We start from the raw sequence: 16,484 nt of genomic DNA on the forward strand, positions 1-16,484 counted from the left end.
GGCTCAGTACTCAAAAATCTAGCAGGGACTCAAACCATATTCAAAAATTTTCCGCGCTAAATTATTAATGCACTTAAAAAAAAATGAAGACTGCGTTCTCACTAAAATGAATTGTTCCAATAAATGAAAGACTTTGGCACTGTTTCGTTTAAATATAGCTAAGTTTATTATTGTTTTCTTCAGTATTATCAACATTTGCAATTACGTACTGTGACGGCTAATATGTGAGTTCGTTGAACTTGATTCATTGGTTTTTAGCAAAGTCTAAGAATTCAGAGCTAGTTTAATTCTTTGTGCCCGCCGGACTTTCGGCCTCATCCGGCCGGGCAACCTGCAGATACTCCTGGATGTCGTAGTCGAACAGCTCAAAGTCGTATCTGTGGGTAAATATTTGAATTTGTTAGGATGCACTAATGATAGGATGAAATGATCATTCAGAATGGTGTCCAAGAGTATGCATCAAAGTCGGAAGTACCAAATGTATTTTCCTCTGCATAATCTTAAGCGCCATTCTAAATTCGTTTCAATGGATAACGCACTTGTAATACTCGTAGAGCTCCAGCATTTCCTGGCGCGTCAGCTGCCCGTAGAACTGCTGCTGGAGCTCGTGCGTCTTGCGGCCCTTGCCCATGTTGCGCCACACGGGCGCTATCACCCGCTTGAGGCCAGTCTTTTCGATTAGATATAATTGATCCTCCGCCAGCGACTCGAACTTCAGTATCATGTCGAACCGGATGAGGCAGGGTGTGCAGAAGGAGGTGGCCGACACGAAGTGCATGTCGATGAAGCTGCCGCGCTTCACCTGGTCGAGCAGCCAGTGCACGAATTCCGGGAATGACGGGAACTTTGTGTTGGCCGCACGGGCAGCCAGCGAGGGCTATTGGTATAGATAAGGTACGATATAAGATTCATATATCACAAAGTGCAATGTCATCCGGTGCGTATACTTGATATTTCCGGGCAACAATATCGAGTATACGCAGTGGGCTACAAAAGGCTTACCTTCTTGCGGTAGTTGCGCACAATGCTGCGACCCAACTTATCGTGGAAGGAGTAGGGCAGGGCGAACACCATCTTGTCCCGATAGGCACTCAACAGCCGCTCGAAGGGATCGCGTGCGATGATAAAGGTCAGCGAGTAGTTCTGCGCCTCACGCAGCTGTCGCCCGAAATAGAATGAGTTAAATTAAACGTAAGTTTGAGGGGAAGGAGTTAGCATTCCTCTGAGACGCACCTCGTCGAGGGTCACCCTGGGATAGCGCTCCCTGGCCAGATTGAGGAGAATCTTCTTGGTCTTGCGCAGATAGTTGGGTGAGTAGCCGGCCAGGACGTTGAAGTTGAACATCCAGGACGAGGAGGCAGCCTTAAACACATTACACCTGCAAGGAAAATAAATAGTAAATTGATCTGTTCTTTGATCTATAAGAAATAAATAGTAAATTGATCTGTGCTTTGATCTATAAGAACGTATTTGCTAAATCCGAATTCCACACTAAAGGGAACCTTTGAAGAGTGACTAAAGTTCACACCTACCAGATAATGTGATACTTTTTGTTGACCAAAAATTCCCACGTGTTCGGCGTGTGCCACGCGTCGTGACCTGTAAGTAAAACAAAAGCGATCAGACGCCAATCCACTGGCTGAATCCAAACGGAAGGACCCACCCAGGACATCCAATCCATAGGCGGAGCACTTGTCCTTCAGCCGCTCCCTGCGCTGGTCCATACGCTGCTCCACCTGGAGCATTTCCTGTGGCGTGAGTGTCTGCACGGCATACTCGGGGATGAGGGGCAGGAGTGTCTGGTTGCTGTCCTGTTTGGAGGGCAAATATGCGAAAGGTGAGCCATAGAGTGTCCAGGATGAGTTTCTCGACGGGAATGAGGGTAGAGAATGGGGGTGGGGTGCCCAAATGCCTGCCAATGCGACTCGCTAATGCGCAATCAATTTGGCTATCTGAATTTTATTTAGCCGCTCTGTTTACATCATTAATTATACGAGCCTGTGACTTGAAGTGTTTGTTGTGTGTGGTGGGTGTGGTGGGTGTGTGTGTTTGGCAGTGTGTCTGTGTGTGTGTGCTTGTTACATGGTGTGTGGTGTTTGTGTGGGTTACATATTTACTTTATCAACATAGCGCCACTTGTTCTTGGTCTTGCCCGTTGCCACGACGGTCAGGTCCTTGTTCTTGTTCTTGTTCAGCAGCAGCACCGGATACCGGACCACCGGATACGGAAACTGGCCATGTTGCTGCGGCTGCTGCTGCTGCTGCTCCTGCTGCTGCTGCTGTTGCTGCTGCGGCTGCTGCGGCGATTGCTGCTGCACATTAAAGGCCTAGAAAATCAGTTGCAGTTGCGTTTGTGGATAAGGATTTGGGCTGGTCTGGGTGTTCGCTATTTGGGTTAAGTTGCAGGCGGGGATGACGTGGCGTATGCGCAATGTACAAGCATTCGGTCTAGGTCCAAGGTCGCCGCCCCCACGAGCACTACTCATTCCACATTCCACATTTTACATTTCACATTTCACATGCCGAGTGAATCTCAATCTCAATCCCAATTAAAAGCCCCAGACGCCAGTGTCAACTGTCATCTGGAAAATGGCCACATGAATCAAGTGGTTGCGGCTACTCTGCGGATAAGTTGGCGTCATCGTGGCAGGCACTTTGCATTTGACTCGCGTATCCACTTTGCCATACCGCCCCATGTGACACACTATATACATATGTGGCCTGTACACCCTTGGAGGAGGGGCGGGGACTTCCACTTAGGGATTGGGCGGAAAAACTCACTGGTACATGAACGTCGGGTGCAGATAAGATTGATTAATGGTCGTGACTGGGCACTGGGCCTGAATAATGAATGTGATGCTTCTGCAAATGTTTTGGGCTCTTTTGATGACTTGCCTAAACATTTAGATGCTTTCTCCCTAATTGATTTGCGTCATTTTCATTTCGATTAATATGTGTGTTAATAATGCAACAGAATCTTTACTTACATGCATAATAAAACCGTATTATTTTGACGAGGATAAAACAATAGCAAGAGCATTTACTTTTCAACTTGTTCAGTGGAAACCGACTTAAGTGGCGCTACTGCTAAGTAGCGAAATGGTATGCAACGGCGGAAATGGGAATGTTTGGATTGTAGCCTCTATTAGAGTGGACCAAATGCTCGCAGGGGCTTCCCCATCTGCTTCTAGAGTGGATATACGAGGGTGTTTGTGATTCGCTGTGCTTAATTATGCGTGTGTGCCGTCCGAGAAAGAAATACAACAGTTTTGCTGGAAAACAACACGGCGTATGCGTGTCTTAATGTGCTTTTGCTTTCTGGGTACGAATAAGCATGTGTCATTTGGGTAATGCTATGCAAATTAGCAGTGGGCAAGCGCATATTGATTGCGGTGCCAGCCACCCGTGAATCGATATCCTCCGGCCCCCCGTTGATGACTTTTTCATGATGCCACACGCAATTAAGTGTAATTTGTGCGAAAGTTTTCCTTTTTCGCAAGCCATTTGGCCAAGGCCGATGGACGATGGGCGTTAGACGATGGGCGTTAGACGATGGGCGCCCAAGAGTCTCTGGCGACCACGCAACAAAGTTTTCACACTTGCAAAACTTGAAAAGAACTGTTGCCAAAGATTAAAAGCACATATTGATATTATTTGGTCTTACAGATGTACGTTTAACTTCTGAATTTAATCCTTTTTAATCTGTTTTCTAACATAAAAGAGAAGTGTAGGTAAGCATTTATCCTTCGCCTATAAGGCTTATAAATAAAACGTTGCATACTTCAAGGCATAATATAATTTCCTTTGAAATTCCTTACAGTCGATATCACATATTAAGTTATTAATCAGCCTATTGCTTGTGAGATGCATTTGTGTTGTGCAATTTGGTAACATTACTTTGTAATTTCTCCCAGTGTAAGCGGCTTAGACAACGCCAAAGGGTTGTGCGGGCCAAAAGGGGCGTGGCCAGTGGGCGGTCGGCCAGCTTATGTGATTATAAGCCAAGAACGCTTTCCGTCCGTCCACGTCCGCGTTCGAGTATGTGTGTGTGTGTGTGAGTGTGTGTCTATGGGGCGTCGGAATATTCCGTCTTTGTATGGCATTTGCTCAATTTCAAGCACAAATGGGCGATAAAGCCGGCCAAAGCCCGCCGCTAATTTCAAATTAATTTGCACCCAATCAAGCGCACACATAATGCCCAGAAAGCCAGTTCAAATACTGCAGTCTAGTTCGGGTTCCCCGGTGAATTGAGAATTGAGGATCGAGGCGCTAAACGTGCAGTTTGCAAGTGCGAGAAGCGAAACAATGGAATATGCTAAAATCACTAAGCAACTTGTATAAATAAATAGCAGCTAGATGGGTTGGGATGTGTTGGGATGAGAATGGATGCCTTCGATTGCGGCCATTTATCGTGAATTTATGGCGATCGCTGCTAATTTGAGTGTAACATTTTGTTCTCGACGCTGGCCAAACGCCCTTCACACCGGATTGTTTATTGAATTAGATGATTGCCCAGATTGCCAGCTGATTAGTTTGTTGATTCGGTGCGCATTAAATGGCAATTCATATTAATTAGTTTTTTCTGTTCGTTTCTGGTTTTTTTTTAGCCATCACCTCCTCCGATGGCCTGAAACAGAAACTGAGTCAGGCAATCGATGGCCTGCACCGTGTTTGTTGTCAGGCGATGAGGGGCGGGGCGAGGGCCGTGGCGCGGGGGTTGGGGTGGCAACTACAAGCGAGTGTATCTACAGGCAGGTGCACTGAGAGAAATCAATGGTAAGTATTAAATGCATAACATTTAACATTTAAAATGTGTCTGAAAAATGATCATCACAGGTAGTTACGAATTCAAATGAGTTTCGATTTCTATTCTTAATATAAATATATTTCTCTCAGTGCACTGGTATAAGCGCTTTGTGCAGCAGATGTTAGCCGGGCACTCAAAGGGCTACGAATGGCAGCCTGCACCCACTGCCACAGCCCACAGCCAGTGGCACTTCGGCATTTTGGCATTGTGGCACCGTGGCACTTCGCCTCCACTCACCTCGAATCCTCGGATCTTCTGCAGCTGCTCGTTCCACACCAGGTAGGCCAGGGAGAGGGGCAGGAGCAGCAGGGACACGGCCGTGAAGATGAGCAAATAGCGCCGGATGGCGCGACAGTTTGCCAGGCTCTTGCTCAATTTCATTTAAACTCCGCCGATATAGCTGCATAGGAACTGTGGTGCGGATTCTTCCCTGCGGCTCCCGTTGGCTGCCGACTCGGTGGATTCCAAGTTCTGGGTTCCAGGTGCTGGGTGCTGGGTTCTGGGTGCGATTCGGTTCGGTTCAGCTCGGATCGGATCGGTTCTGGATTGGCTATTGATAGTCGTGGGACATTTCCTGCTGCTACGCGGCCGCAAAGTTTGCCTGCAGTTGGCGACAGATTTTGTAAGTTCTCATCGCTGTCGACGACGTGCTGGCTAAATTTAGTTTCAGTTTGCTGTGCTAAATGTTCTTAGCCGAAAAAAGCGGCGGGGCACAGCAACCAAACATGAAAGGAAAAAAAAAACAAGAGCGGAAACCAAAATATATATTGAATGAGCTGTGCGGATGGCAGTATTTGCTTTATGGCCGAGTGGCTTTCGACCGGAATGGTGTCACTGCAGTCGGCCGATTATTTCGGGCCAACAATTGATTCGCTTACGCTTTTGTTCAGTTATGCTTTATGCTTTTCGATTGTGGGGGTGTGTTTTTGGAGCTTCCTACATTTTTGGCTGCAAGTCAGGGAAGGAACTCGTTTATTGATTTTCTGCTCACTTCAAAACTCCACTGCAACTGGCGCTTGGAGTTTGTGGGAAAAACACCCCTACATAAATTACTCGACTCTTCCTTTTGTCTGCTTGCTATCTCTGCTCAGCTTCTGCTGTCTTTTTGCCATTGTTATTATTTATTCTTATTTTCTGCCTATTAGGAAATGCTCAATTCTGTGTTTTTTTAGGCAAAAAGATTATTTATTTTTTAAGGTTGACTTTTCTTTGTTATTTGTGTTTGTTATTGATTTTCTGCTCACTTCAAACTCCATTCTGCAGGCCTCGCAAAGCAAATAAAAAGAACCCACCAATCGTCTGTTTATGTTTGTAAAGCCATGCCTGTTTATTTTCATTTTGGCCAGCTTTTACTTTGCTTTGCGTTTTTCGTTTATTTGGTTTTCACGCCATTTTCGCTGACCTTAAACTTCTTATAAATAGTCACATTCTACATATTCAAAAGTTTGTTCTAGTTTTTATAAACTTGTACGTTTATTTGATTATCACTTTACAACACTTGGTTCTATAAATATAGTCCATCTTTATGTTGCTATGCTTTAATTTTCACTAAATTAAGAAAATCACTTCCAGCTTGTATGCTTTGTGCCTCTAACTTTTGTATTCAGAGCTATGCGTCCGTTGGGATTTTATTGCACTTTGGGTCATCGAGTTAATTGTTTGGCACCGTGCACGTAATTGTTTCTTAATAATTTTATACACACTCAAGCACACTGCAAACTTGGCAAACAAATGCTAAATGCGGGGCGTAAGAGGCGTATACGTAACGTGCTGTCAATTGCCGTGCTTTCTGTGCCCTCTCTTTCTGCCCTTCCGCTCTCTCCTCTTCTACTCTCTTTTCACAACAATAAACAACAACAAACACACGGTATGCGGGATGAGGGCAACTTTTTAGTTGTTGTTAGTCAATTGTTTGCCAATTGAAGAAAAGCGCGCAATCAATATCAATTCGTCAGGCGTGCTGCGATGATTTTCTTTTTATTTATTTCTTTTATTTTTTTCAGTGAATAGAGGGGGTGTGTGGATAAACAGCAAACACCAACCGTTAGCGTCATCACCGCACAACGCACATTTCACGAGTGAAATCAAAATCAAAGGCGAAATGAGCACAGGCTGAAAGCAGCGACGTCGGCAGCGCAGCCGCTGCGCAGTTTCGCTTTTCGCCAGTCTCCATTCTCTCTTCCTTCGGACTCTCCGTGTGCCATTCCTCAGCTCCTTGATTCCTTGATTCTTCCTTGCGCGCTCTGTTTGTTGCTATTTTTCAAAGGGGGGTGGTAGGTGGTTGGATTTGTTTATCGGCGTGCGGGGGCGGGGGCGGAAGTTCCTCGAATTCTGGGTTAGCGCAGCACAACAATTTTTGTTTATCGCTGAGCAAAAGCGCCGGTAACGGTAAACGGGAGAGCAACGAAAGCGGAGAAAATGCCAGGAGAGAGAAGAGAGTGCAGTGAGTGCGCAGTGAGAGTAAAGCGATTTTATGAAAATAATTGAAATCATTTTTAATCAGTTTAAAGTGGAAATGCCATTTTTAAGGTTTCTGTAAATTTTTGGTTTCTTAAATTTCAATCCCTTTAATTTGTTGCCTTAATCACATATAAAATGTTTTAAAGCATACTTTTTGGGATTTCAAATAATTCAAATGCAATCAATGTAAAAATTATTCAATAAATTGAATAATTTGTTATTTAAATTTTACTAAACATTTTTTTTTTTAAGTTTAATTATGTAAAAATAATATATATTTTGTAAGCCCTATGACAACACCAAAACTTAAAGTAGGCTATCTAATTTATGTTCGAAAACTATCCAAAAATAATTTTCGATATGTAAATTTCGTTATTTATCTTCCCTTTTACTCGAAATGTTGTTTCACATACTATATTTATATATTTATATATTTTTATTCGAAAATGAGACAGTTGACAAGATACATTGAGAGAATATACGGTTCTGTTATCAATGCCAAATATATTTCGTTATAAAAATAAGCCTCTGCTTCAAAAATTGCCGACATATCAAAGATTTCATACAAATTCGCTACTTGAATAGGTAAATGCAAGTGTGGAAGGCCTTCGTTACAATTCGATTAGCTCTCAGTACTTGATGAGGGAATGCACTTTTCCATCCAGCCTCTTGCGACCCTCCAGTCCAACTAGTTCCATGACCACCAGGCTCTCCACGACAACGCCACCCACCTTGCGGATGAGTTCGTTGGCGGCCACCAGGGAACCACCTGTGGCTAGTAGATCATCTACGACAACGACTTTTTGGCCCGGCTTAATGGCGGATTTTTGCAGTTCAAAGGTGTCCTAAAAGATTTAATTTCAAAGCATGAACTTCTCTGTGCTTGTGAATAGTAAGCAATATATTAGCGAGTACTCACACTGCCGTACTCCAGTTTGTACTCCACGGAAACCACTTCTCCCGCCAGCTTGCCCTTCTTGCGAATCGGAGCACATCCCAAACCCAACTCGGTGGCTATGAGCAGATTGAAGAGGAAACCCCGCGAGTCCAGTCCCACGATGATTTCCGCCTCGGGAGCACTTTCCCGGATGTGGTCCACCAGCAAATCGCGCAAGTACACACAGGCCTTCGCATCCGTGAGCGCTCCAAAAATGTCGCTGATGTTTTACATGAAAACAGTGGGTTCTACACATTAACAACCTGATAAGGGAACATTTGTTTGCCCATAATCACCATTGCAGCACCATCAGTGCCCCAATCAGATAACCTCGTGCGATGATAACTCACCGGAACAGAATGCCCTCCTTTGGGAAGTCCGGATACTCGCCAATCTTGCTCTTCACGTAGTCTAGCTTGTCTTCCGCGCTGATTGAGGGGCTCATCTTTCTACTTTTTAGATAGTTTTGTTTATTACTTAACTTACAAGGGACTTTTTACATGGGTTCTCTGATTTCAGCGCTACGTGAGTGCGTGCCCAACTGCGGATTGCTCCAGGGAACAGCTGATAAGTCAGCTGCTTTCGGGGGAGGTGGTTGCTATGGATGGGAGATTCCCCACCCAATAAGTCATCGTGTTGAGTTCGCTGCGCGGTCGATTTGAAATTGAGGTGGATAAGCAAATGTGGGGAATTTAATATAATATTTCAGGGAAAATAACTATATAGCTAGTTGTGCGATATTCCACTATGTAAATCAAGTTAAATTTGCTAATTAATATGTACGTTATGATTTGATTAACCTCAACCAATCATCTTTCTTTGATAAGTCTTTGTATTTTCTGTGTATTTTCTCCTTTTTCTCAGAGTTCTAATCTTTCACACATGCTGACCAGCTATTTGGAAACCAAACATTTGGTTTGACTATTGCTTGCACAAAGAAAGCAGTTCAAGGAATTCGGCAAATATCCTGCAGGTAGTCATGTGCGATTGAAAAACCTCCCCCGACTTTTCTCTGGGTCTTTCTCTAGATCTCGATGCTATCTGAATGATAAGTGGAGAAATCTCAGCAATTCTTCGAGGGAAAGACACATTGCAGCACTGTTTATCGAGCTAAATGATTGAAAAGAAATGCCAACAATTTTCGCTGCACTTATCAAAGGCGGGCCAAGATCGGGAACTCTCACCTGGACTCCCTCCCTCTCTCTCTCTCTCCCTCTGTGTCTTGTTCCCTCTTTCTCTCTGTCTCGCACTCACACAGGTGCGCAAGTGAATGTGAGTATCTGTGTGCCTGTATCTTTGACTCCCAATGCCAAGAAAGATTCAGTTCGTTTCTCAGCGCCGAACGCGACGGTTCAGTTTTTGGTGGTTTCTTCCGAAGAAGCGGATCGAATTCGAATTCTCTGCCCGCGATTTTTAATAATTAATGCAAACTCGCGAACAATAGTAGTAAATTAAAATAACAACAATAGTCCGGAGGAACGGCTAAAACCGAAACCAGTTCTCGATCAACGTAAGCTGCAAAATAACGCATGGAAAAGCAAGAGTTTGCAAATCCTCACATTAAATTCGATCTTAACGGCCAAAGTAAATGTCAGCCGACAAAACTGCGCCCCGTTTTTGCCATTTTAAAAGTCGGAAAACGACTCTAATGCCAGCCATAAACCACAAACATATTGCAGTTACTCCAATAACAACTGAAACAACAAAGTTCAAACAACATAAAAACGTGAAAACCTACAACTAATATATATGTATATCTATGCAACATTAGAGAGAACTGCAACAAAATAGCATAGTGCAAAAACACATTCACATTCGCACACTTGCACGGGTGCACTTGGAGAAATATTTCGAAAAAATATCTCGAGAAACTTAGTACAGAGGAATATTTATCTTAGGAGTCGTTTAAAATAATTGAGTCTTTTGTATAAGCTTAGACTCAAAATAGTGTTGATCGTTAATATTTTATTTGTTATTTTATTTAAACGGACTGGAACTTTTTCTCAGTGTGCCAGTCACACACACATGCATATCTTGGCAATGTGAAGACGTGCGTACTGAAACTGCAACTGCAACAACAACTGCTGCAACTGCAACTGCAACAACAACAGCGCGCCCGAGTAACGTGAAAAACCAGAAAGAGGCACAGTTTTTTTGTTTTTCTGCTGGGTTTTGTTTTTATATCTCTCTTTTTTTGAGGCAAACGAGCATCTCGCCTGAAACTTCTGCGGCTGCGCAGAGGCGGCCTTCGTGGTGAAGGGCATGGAAATAGGGCGCTCGGAAAACAGCGGGAAAAAAGGGAAATTTATTGCCGAACTTTGGATGATATATTGTACTACTTCAAAAAGTTATATTGGTTTGTGTGTGGTTGCTCGGTGTGACGATTAAGGAATGCTACAACGAATCCCCTTCATAGTTTATAAATTCAAATAAGATCTTAAGTATCCGTGGCATTAAATAGAACCCCTAGCCGCTCCTGACCTTTTCGTGGGCCCAAGTCGAGTGAGGAATCTCGGTGTGAGCTGCGATTATGCATAGACCTCCATTGTAGTTGTTGGGTTGGTGGCTTGGTATGCGCGAATGTTTGCTAACATCCAAATCGTGATCTAATAAAAAACGTAGAAAAACAGAGACACATACCAGAGGCCCACGAGCGAGTGGATGAGTGAGCGGACCAGCTCTGGCTGGGATCGGGTCGTCTTGGAGCGGACTGAAGACTCTTCAAAGGGGCCGTGTGCCGTGGATGCCACCAACTTTCGCAAAAAGTAAATGCTCAAAAAAGCGGGCTTCTCCCAATATGGATGGCAGCTGGAACGGCTGTCAATACATTGAGTAACTGACCGCAAAAAAAGTAAAGTTTTGCCGGTTCTCCGGTTCTCCGGGTCTTCAATCCCGTTCCGTTTTGCGGTTCTCCCTGTTGGAGGAGAAAAGAAATCGTCTGTTTGGAATACAATATATGCAGAAACGATCATCACACCTGGGAACAACACATTGTATAAGGGGGGGAACCCGAAACCGAACCCAAACCCAAAGAAATGGGCAAAAGCGAAAAGTTCGAATAAAAACATGGAACAAGAGCCACTTTAAACGCCATTTCCGCATAATTCTGAAATGTAGGAACCAGTTTCGAATGGTGGTGGCTGAAATTTAGCAACTTTTTTTGAGAAACCACGAACGTGTTAATCAAGCCACTGGCACCAACGTCTTTAGGTTCCACTTTGTTGGCCAAAACAAACCATAACAAGCTGGTTACATCTACATGTAGCTTCGCTGATCGCCAAGCGGAACAATAAGAGATTTTCCCCCGCTTAGCCAGGGAAAAGCTGAAAATGTGAAAATTAATTACCAGTGTGTGGCCAATTGCTCGGTGTTTTGGCTCTTTGATGGCTTTGCGGAGTCTTTCGGGGCAAGGGAACCCCCATTTCAAAGTCAGAAGCCGCTCCAGACACGGTTTACTCACCCCACGGTCGTCTGGCTGTGCCTAATGTGAAATTTATGTTTATAAAGTAGAAAGTCATCCGCGGCTCAGGGAGATGGATATGGAATGACCGTTGCGGATCGAAGTGGCCGCAAAAGAAAGCCCCTCTCAGTTTGGAGTGCAGTTTTCGCAACTGCCACTGCAACTGCATTTTTCTTGGCTCCTCAATTTGGCTGGTGGCCACGTTTAAGGTATAACCATTACCCAACTGACCTTATTTCGTCGCTCATACGTTCATACGCTCATACGATGTGCAGTCCCAGCTAAAAAGTCGCCGTAATTGCTGAGATTGCAACTCACCCGTAGCCGTTGATTTTCAGCTTGTTTTCGAGTACTTATTGCAGTGCACAGGAAACTAAACTGTGCTGTGAAACAGATCTTGTTTCATTGCTGCCAAGCAGATTTTCAAATCAGCTGAAACATCAGTTTAAAAATGCTATTACCTATATGCATTCTATGACTAATTGTAGTGCCAGCATCGTTTTCTTTGTGTATTTATGTTTTGGAATGTGTCTCATATATTTCTTGCCGTGCAAGTGAAACTCGTCCAAAATGTTGGAGCCGCCGGCCGGTGAGCGGATGTAACCCAAGTCGAGACCACGCTGATTTTGCTGCGTCATACGAACTGGAGAGCCTTCCAGCCGTCCAGTGGTCACTTTCTTTTTGGTCACGTTCGAATCCGAAAAACCATCAATGCAGTTGGGTTTTACACGCCCAACAAACATACAAATAACGAATTACCCCATAGAAAAGCACAAAGTGGAGATAAAGGAAGTTATTAGACGTCTGCGGTTTGTCTGTCTGGTCCAGTGCAATTTTCCCGAGACTCGCTTTTCAGGCTCGGGGTACATGAGTCACGGACAAGATTTTCCATCGATTCGATTGGTATGGGCCAAGTTATCACGTTATCACGGGCCGACAGGAAAGTTTTCTTTGTGTTACTGGGTTGGTCTCGTAGTTTGTTTGTTCTGCTGGCCCGACTCTCTCTTTTGTTGTTAGCATTGTTGTGTTAATCGATTCCACTTTTGCCTTGGACTTCAACTTCAACTTCAACTTTAACGTTCAACTCCCATAATTGAGTCTTATTCTCTTTGTTTGCCATAGCTTTAATTCACCTTAATGAGCCAATCTTGACCAAGTTCCTTTTGTTGTACTTCTCACGGGCACAGACTTACCTTTGTGCTACAGTTTCCTCGGTTTCGAAACCAAAATAAATATGATAAATTAAGCGCGAGCACAAGGCTGGGAAAACTAGTTGAAATGGTAGTCAGATGAAAAGCATTTGTAATGAAATTGCATTTTAGGAGCCTACTTTTCGTGTATTTCAATAATGATTTGAGCGAATCGCAAACGAGTTTATTGATCGCCAGCCAGTTTGGGCCATGAATCATGGCTAAAATTAGGCAGTCAAGACACACAGATTTTGCACAATGGCTCTCTCCCTTTGACATAGAATTAGTGGCAGATATGAGGCAATAGTGGAAAGAGTCGTTAGCTTTTGGTCAAAAATAATTGCTGATTTACATAAGCAAAAGCAAAATTGTAGCCCCCGGCAACTTCTCTCTCTCTGTTTTTGCGATTATCATTCGCATTCGAATGTGTTTTGATTGAAGTGAAGGGGAAAACCTCATAAAAAACATGTTTAATGATTTGAAAAATGTTTTCGTGTGGACCCGACACATGCAGATGGATGGAAAGTTATCATTTGATAAAAAACCTCTTGCATCAGAGTTCCCTGACTCAAAAGCATTCCACTTCCACGAGGTCATCAAACCGAAAGCTGGCCAATTTAATAAGCTTAAGTAAAGAGCACCCAAAAACCGATTTATGACCAGCAGAAACGATTGTTCAAGCTGCCCTGGTTGCTTTGGTTCCATCTTCCAATTACTACCCAGCAAGTTGGTCGCCAAACACTTATCCACGCTCGAATCACTCCCATTCATTCACAGGCAAACAAAGCAGCATTCCCCACTCTCTACAAAAATGGGAACGAAGATCGAGTACGTGGACACCACGCATCTGTACGCCTCCAAGTACATCCGCAACTCCAAGGCGATCGGCGTGCTGTGGGCCATCTTCACCATCTGCTATGCCATCATCGGCATCGTGGCATTCGTGACACCAGGTGGGCATACTCGCTTTTATTTATTGGAAATGGTTCCGTGACTGATCTGCTTTACGCCTTCCATTGCAGAGTGGATCGGTGATCCGGACAACGATGGAGCTGGTCGCCTGGGTCTTTGGCAGCAGTGCCAGCGGGACGAGATCTTCGACAACTGTCGCCGCCGATGGGAGAGCATCTTCGAAGTGCCCACATTCTCATTTCAAGTAAGTAAGCCAAGGAATTGTGGTCTAGAAATGCAATTTTTATTGATACTTTACTGATGGGGGGATTACCCCTGAAAGTGATGGAATTCTGTGTCACTGAATGCGCATATTTCATTGAGTTCGCAGAGGCCTTACCTAAATATGATTACTATTCAGATACTTGACCATTTGCTATTTTTACTCACCCCTCTGCAGTTGGCCACATTCTTCATGTTGGGCGCCATAGCTCTGGCCTTGCTGACCATATTTTTCTTGGTTTGTTTGCTGTTTATGAAGTCAACGCGTGTTTTCCACTTTTGCGGTTGGATGCAAATCATATCAGGTATGTGTGCCGACCTATCTCCCACTCTATCTCCTTGGGTTAACTACTAAGCCATATCGAAAACATCACGTTCTCGTGTATAAACAGTGTTTTGATGTTTTTCCCCTATTGATAGTTGTACGTGTTGTTATCACTGTTACACATGGCTATTTATTAATTCCAGCTCTTTGCATGATTGTGGCCTGCGCGGCGTTTCCCTTTGGCTGGAATTCGGACGATTTTCGTAAGATCTGCGGCCCGGAAGCGAATCGCTTTGAGCTGGGCTTGTGCGGCATCCGTTGGGCTTATCCACTGGCCATTATCGGTTGCATAGATGGTGTGGTCTTGGCCACTCTGGCGTTTATCTTGGCCACGAGGCACGTGCGCCTGCAGCCAGATCCGATATACCAGAACTCGCTATACAAAGGTGGGTTATGCGATACAGCTATTACAATGGAAAAATCTATAAGTGGTCTATTTTTCGCAGGTGAAATCAACAATGCGTACCTCACTGATGCCATTAGCTTGGCGGGATCGAGGAAATCTAATCCACGCATAACTGGATTGAATTTGCAGCCCATTTTGCTGGTGGCTCCGCCAAATGAGGATAGCATATCGCAATTTTCTCGTTATCACTGAGGAAACCATTCAAACAGCCAAGACGCCAACCAATTAAGCTTAGCATGTGCATGAACCAGGGGTGAAACTCAGCTTAAAGTTTTCCATAAATTGTTTGAGCTATATTATTAACCGATTTTCGCCGCAACCATAAGATGAAACTACGTAAAAGTGTGTAGTGTGTATTTGAGTGTGAAAGTCAGAGAGTGAATGATTTGTATATGCCACTTAGCCCGACTGAATGCCAACTTGTAGTTGTAAGCTTGGATTTTAAACTATTATTTAGCATTTTGTGTGAATAGATTGTGCCTAAGTGTATGCTTCGAATAAGTTAAAAGTTAAACGAGAGTCCCTAAAGCTCTGCCTGTAAATTATATACCCATTAACAATAAACAATAAACAATAAACAATAAACATGTACAAATATTAAACATAAAATTAATGTTTATTTCGACCACAAATAGCAGCCTCAATTATGCCATCATCATCATCATGGTAATCAAGGTCAGCAACTTCTGGACTAGGCAAAATCAAATTATGACCATCCCACGCATAAAAGCCCATAACGAACAACTTAGCGCCCAATTTGTTTGTCCTTAGTCTGGATTTGGATTCGAATCGGACCCCACTCCCCCTTTTCAATAACCATTTGGCACATACTTTTCCAATAAAGTATTTCCAAAGGAATCGGGAGTTACTCCCCCATTCCCTGCGTGGGAGGCAATTGAAATATCCCGGGCAAGAGATCCGTGCCGAGTGCAAGTGGCTCCTGCTCTTCTCGGGCACGTTTTAATATTCTTGTATAATTCATAAGCAATTCCATCACGGGCCTAAGTGGCCAACCAGCTGACGCCGAGCAAATCGCTTCAGATTCGACAAGGAATCCACCCCGAGATGGGATTTCACTTGACTTCTTTTAGATACTCTCAATGGGGGTTGTATACTTTTTTATATTGAACTAGTGACACATATAATATATACCCGCTTATTTTTTAAAGGCCCAAATTAAAAAAAACATTATAAATAATTCCTGTGTACTACTGTTGATATATAAAATATGTTTGGACTTTGAAAGTTATTTGCATTTTAAAAATCTTGCCATCGAAAAGGTCACTTAAGATTTTATAGTCTGCGCTTAGGCTTTCATGCAGTGCATCTAAAACTTCGGCTTGCCAGTGCTCACCAAACTTTGATTGTTTTTATTTACTTGAGCCATTTCTTTTGCCGCCTGCAACATATGGCCAGCATTTTTCCAATTGTACTCACGCATTTTCCGGGCCAACCCCCAAAGGAAAGCCACCCAACTACACAAAATGGCAATGAAGATCTCGGGTATTTCTGGCTGGATTTTGATGTGCCAATTGTTTTTATTCGATTTTATCGTGCGCCATAAACGAATTTTTAACTTTTGTTGTCCTTGAGGTTTGGCGGCCATTTCATTGGGAACATCGAAGGACCTCGAAGGAAGGGGCTGCTTATGAGGGTGGATATGTGTGGCTTGCGTTTATGGCGCTGTTGGCAGCACATGTTGCTGGCGAATATTAGTTTATCACTC

The 16,484-nt window shown here is 43.7% G+C and overlaps 3 protein-coding genes across 9 annotated transcripts; 1 reads left to right on the top strand and 2 right to left on the bottom strand.

Moving 5' to 3' along the window:
* Positions 1-142: 142 nt before the first annotated feature.
* Positions 143-6,890, bottom strand: LOC6532466 (carbohydrate sulfotransferase 11). 7 transcript variants are annotated; one of them, XM_015193885.2, is made up of 9 exons: positions 6,850-6,890; positions 5,045-5,495; positions 2,118-2,327; positions 1,664-1,811; positions 1,533-1,599; positions 1,234-1,378; positions 1,003-1,158; positions 540-877; positions 143-377 (listed from the first exon to the last, which is right to left on the bottom strand). In XM_015193885.2, exons 2-9 carry the CDS (start codon positions 5,186-5,188, stop codon positions 284-286), a joined length of 1,302 nt encoding a protein of 433 aa, XP_015049371.1. In that variant the 5' UTR covers positions 5,189-5,495; positions 6,850-6,890; the 3' UTR covers positions 143-283. The 7 variants fall into 7 exon arrangements, with proteins under 7 accessions (XP_015049371.1, XP_015049374.1, XP_039230657.1 ...); XM_015193888.2 differs by having other exon boundaries at positions 5,045-5,486; positions 6,850-6,889; XM_039374723.1 differs by lacking the exon at positions 6,850-6,890 and adding an exon at positions 6,403-6,798 and having other exon boundaries at positions 5,045-5,486.
* Positions 6,891-7,751: 861 nt separating this feature from the next.
* Positions 7,752-8,891, bottom strand: LOC6532467 (adenine phosphoribosyltransferase). Its single transcript, XM_002093178.4, has 3 exons — positions 8,555-8,891; positions 8,187-8,424; positions 7,752-8,112 (listed from the first exon to the last, which is right to left on the bottom strand). The coding sequence occupies exons 1-3, from the start codon at positions 8,647-8,649 to the stop codon at positions 7,897-7,899; spliced, it is 549 nt and encodes a 182-aa protein (XP_002093214.1). The 5' UTR covers positions 8,650-8,891; the 3' UTR covers positions 7,752-7,896.
* A 631-nt stretch (positions 8,892-9,522) lies between these two features.
* LOC6532468 (LHFPL tetraspan subfamily member 3 protein) lies at positions 9,523-15,367 on the top strand. Its single transcript, XM_002093179.4, has 6 exons — positions 9,523-9,714; positions 13,632-13,807; positions 13,877-14,010; positions 14,206-14,332; positions 14,496-14,738; positions 14,799-15,367. The coding sequence occupies exons 2-6, from the start codon at positions 13,666-13,668 to the stop codon at positions 14,948-14,950; spliced, it is 798 nt and encodes a 265-aa protein (XP_002093215.1). The 5' UTR covers positions 9,523-9,714; positions 13,632-13,665; the 3' UTR covers positions 14,951-15,367.
* Positions 15,368-16,484: the final 1,117 nt, after the last annotated feature.

Source organism: Drosophila yakuba, chromosome 3L (assembly GCF_016746365.2).
Source record: "Drosophila yakuba strain Tai18E2 chromosome 3L, Prin_Dyak_Tai18E2_2.1, whole genome shotgun sequence".
Taxonomy (NCBI): Eukaryota; Metazoa; Arthropoda; class Insecta; order Diptera; family Drosophilidae; genus Drosophila; species Drosophila yakuba.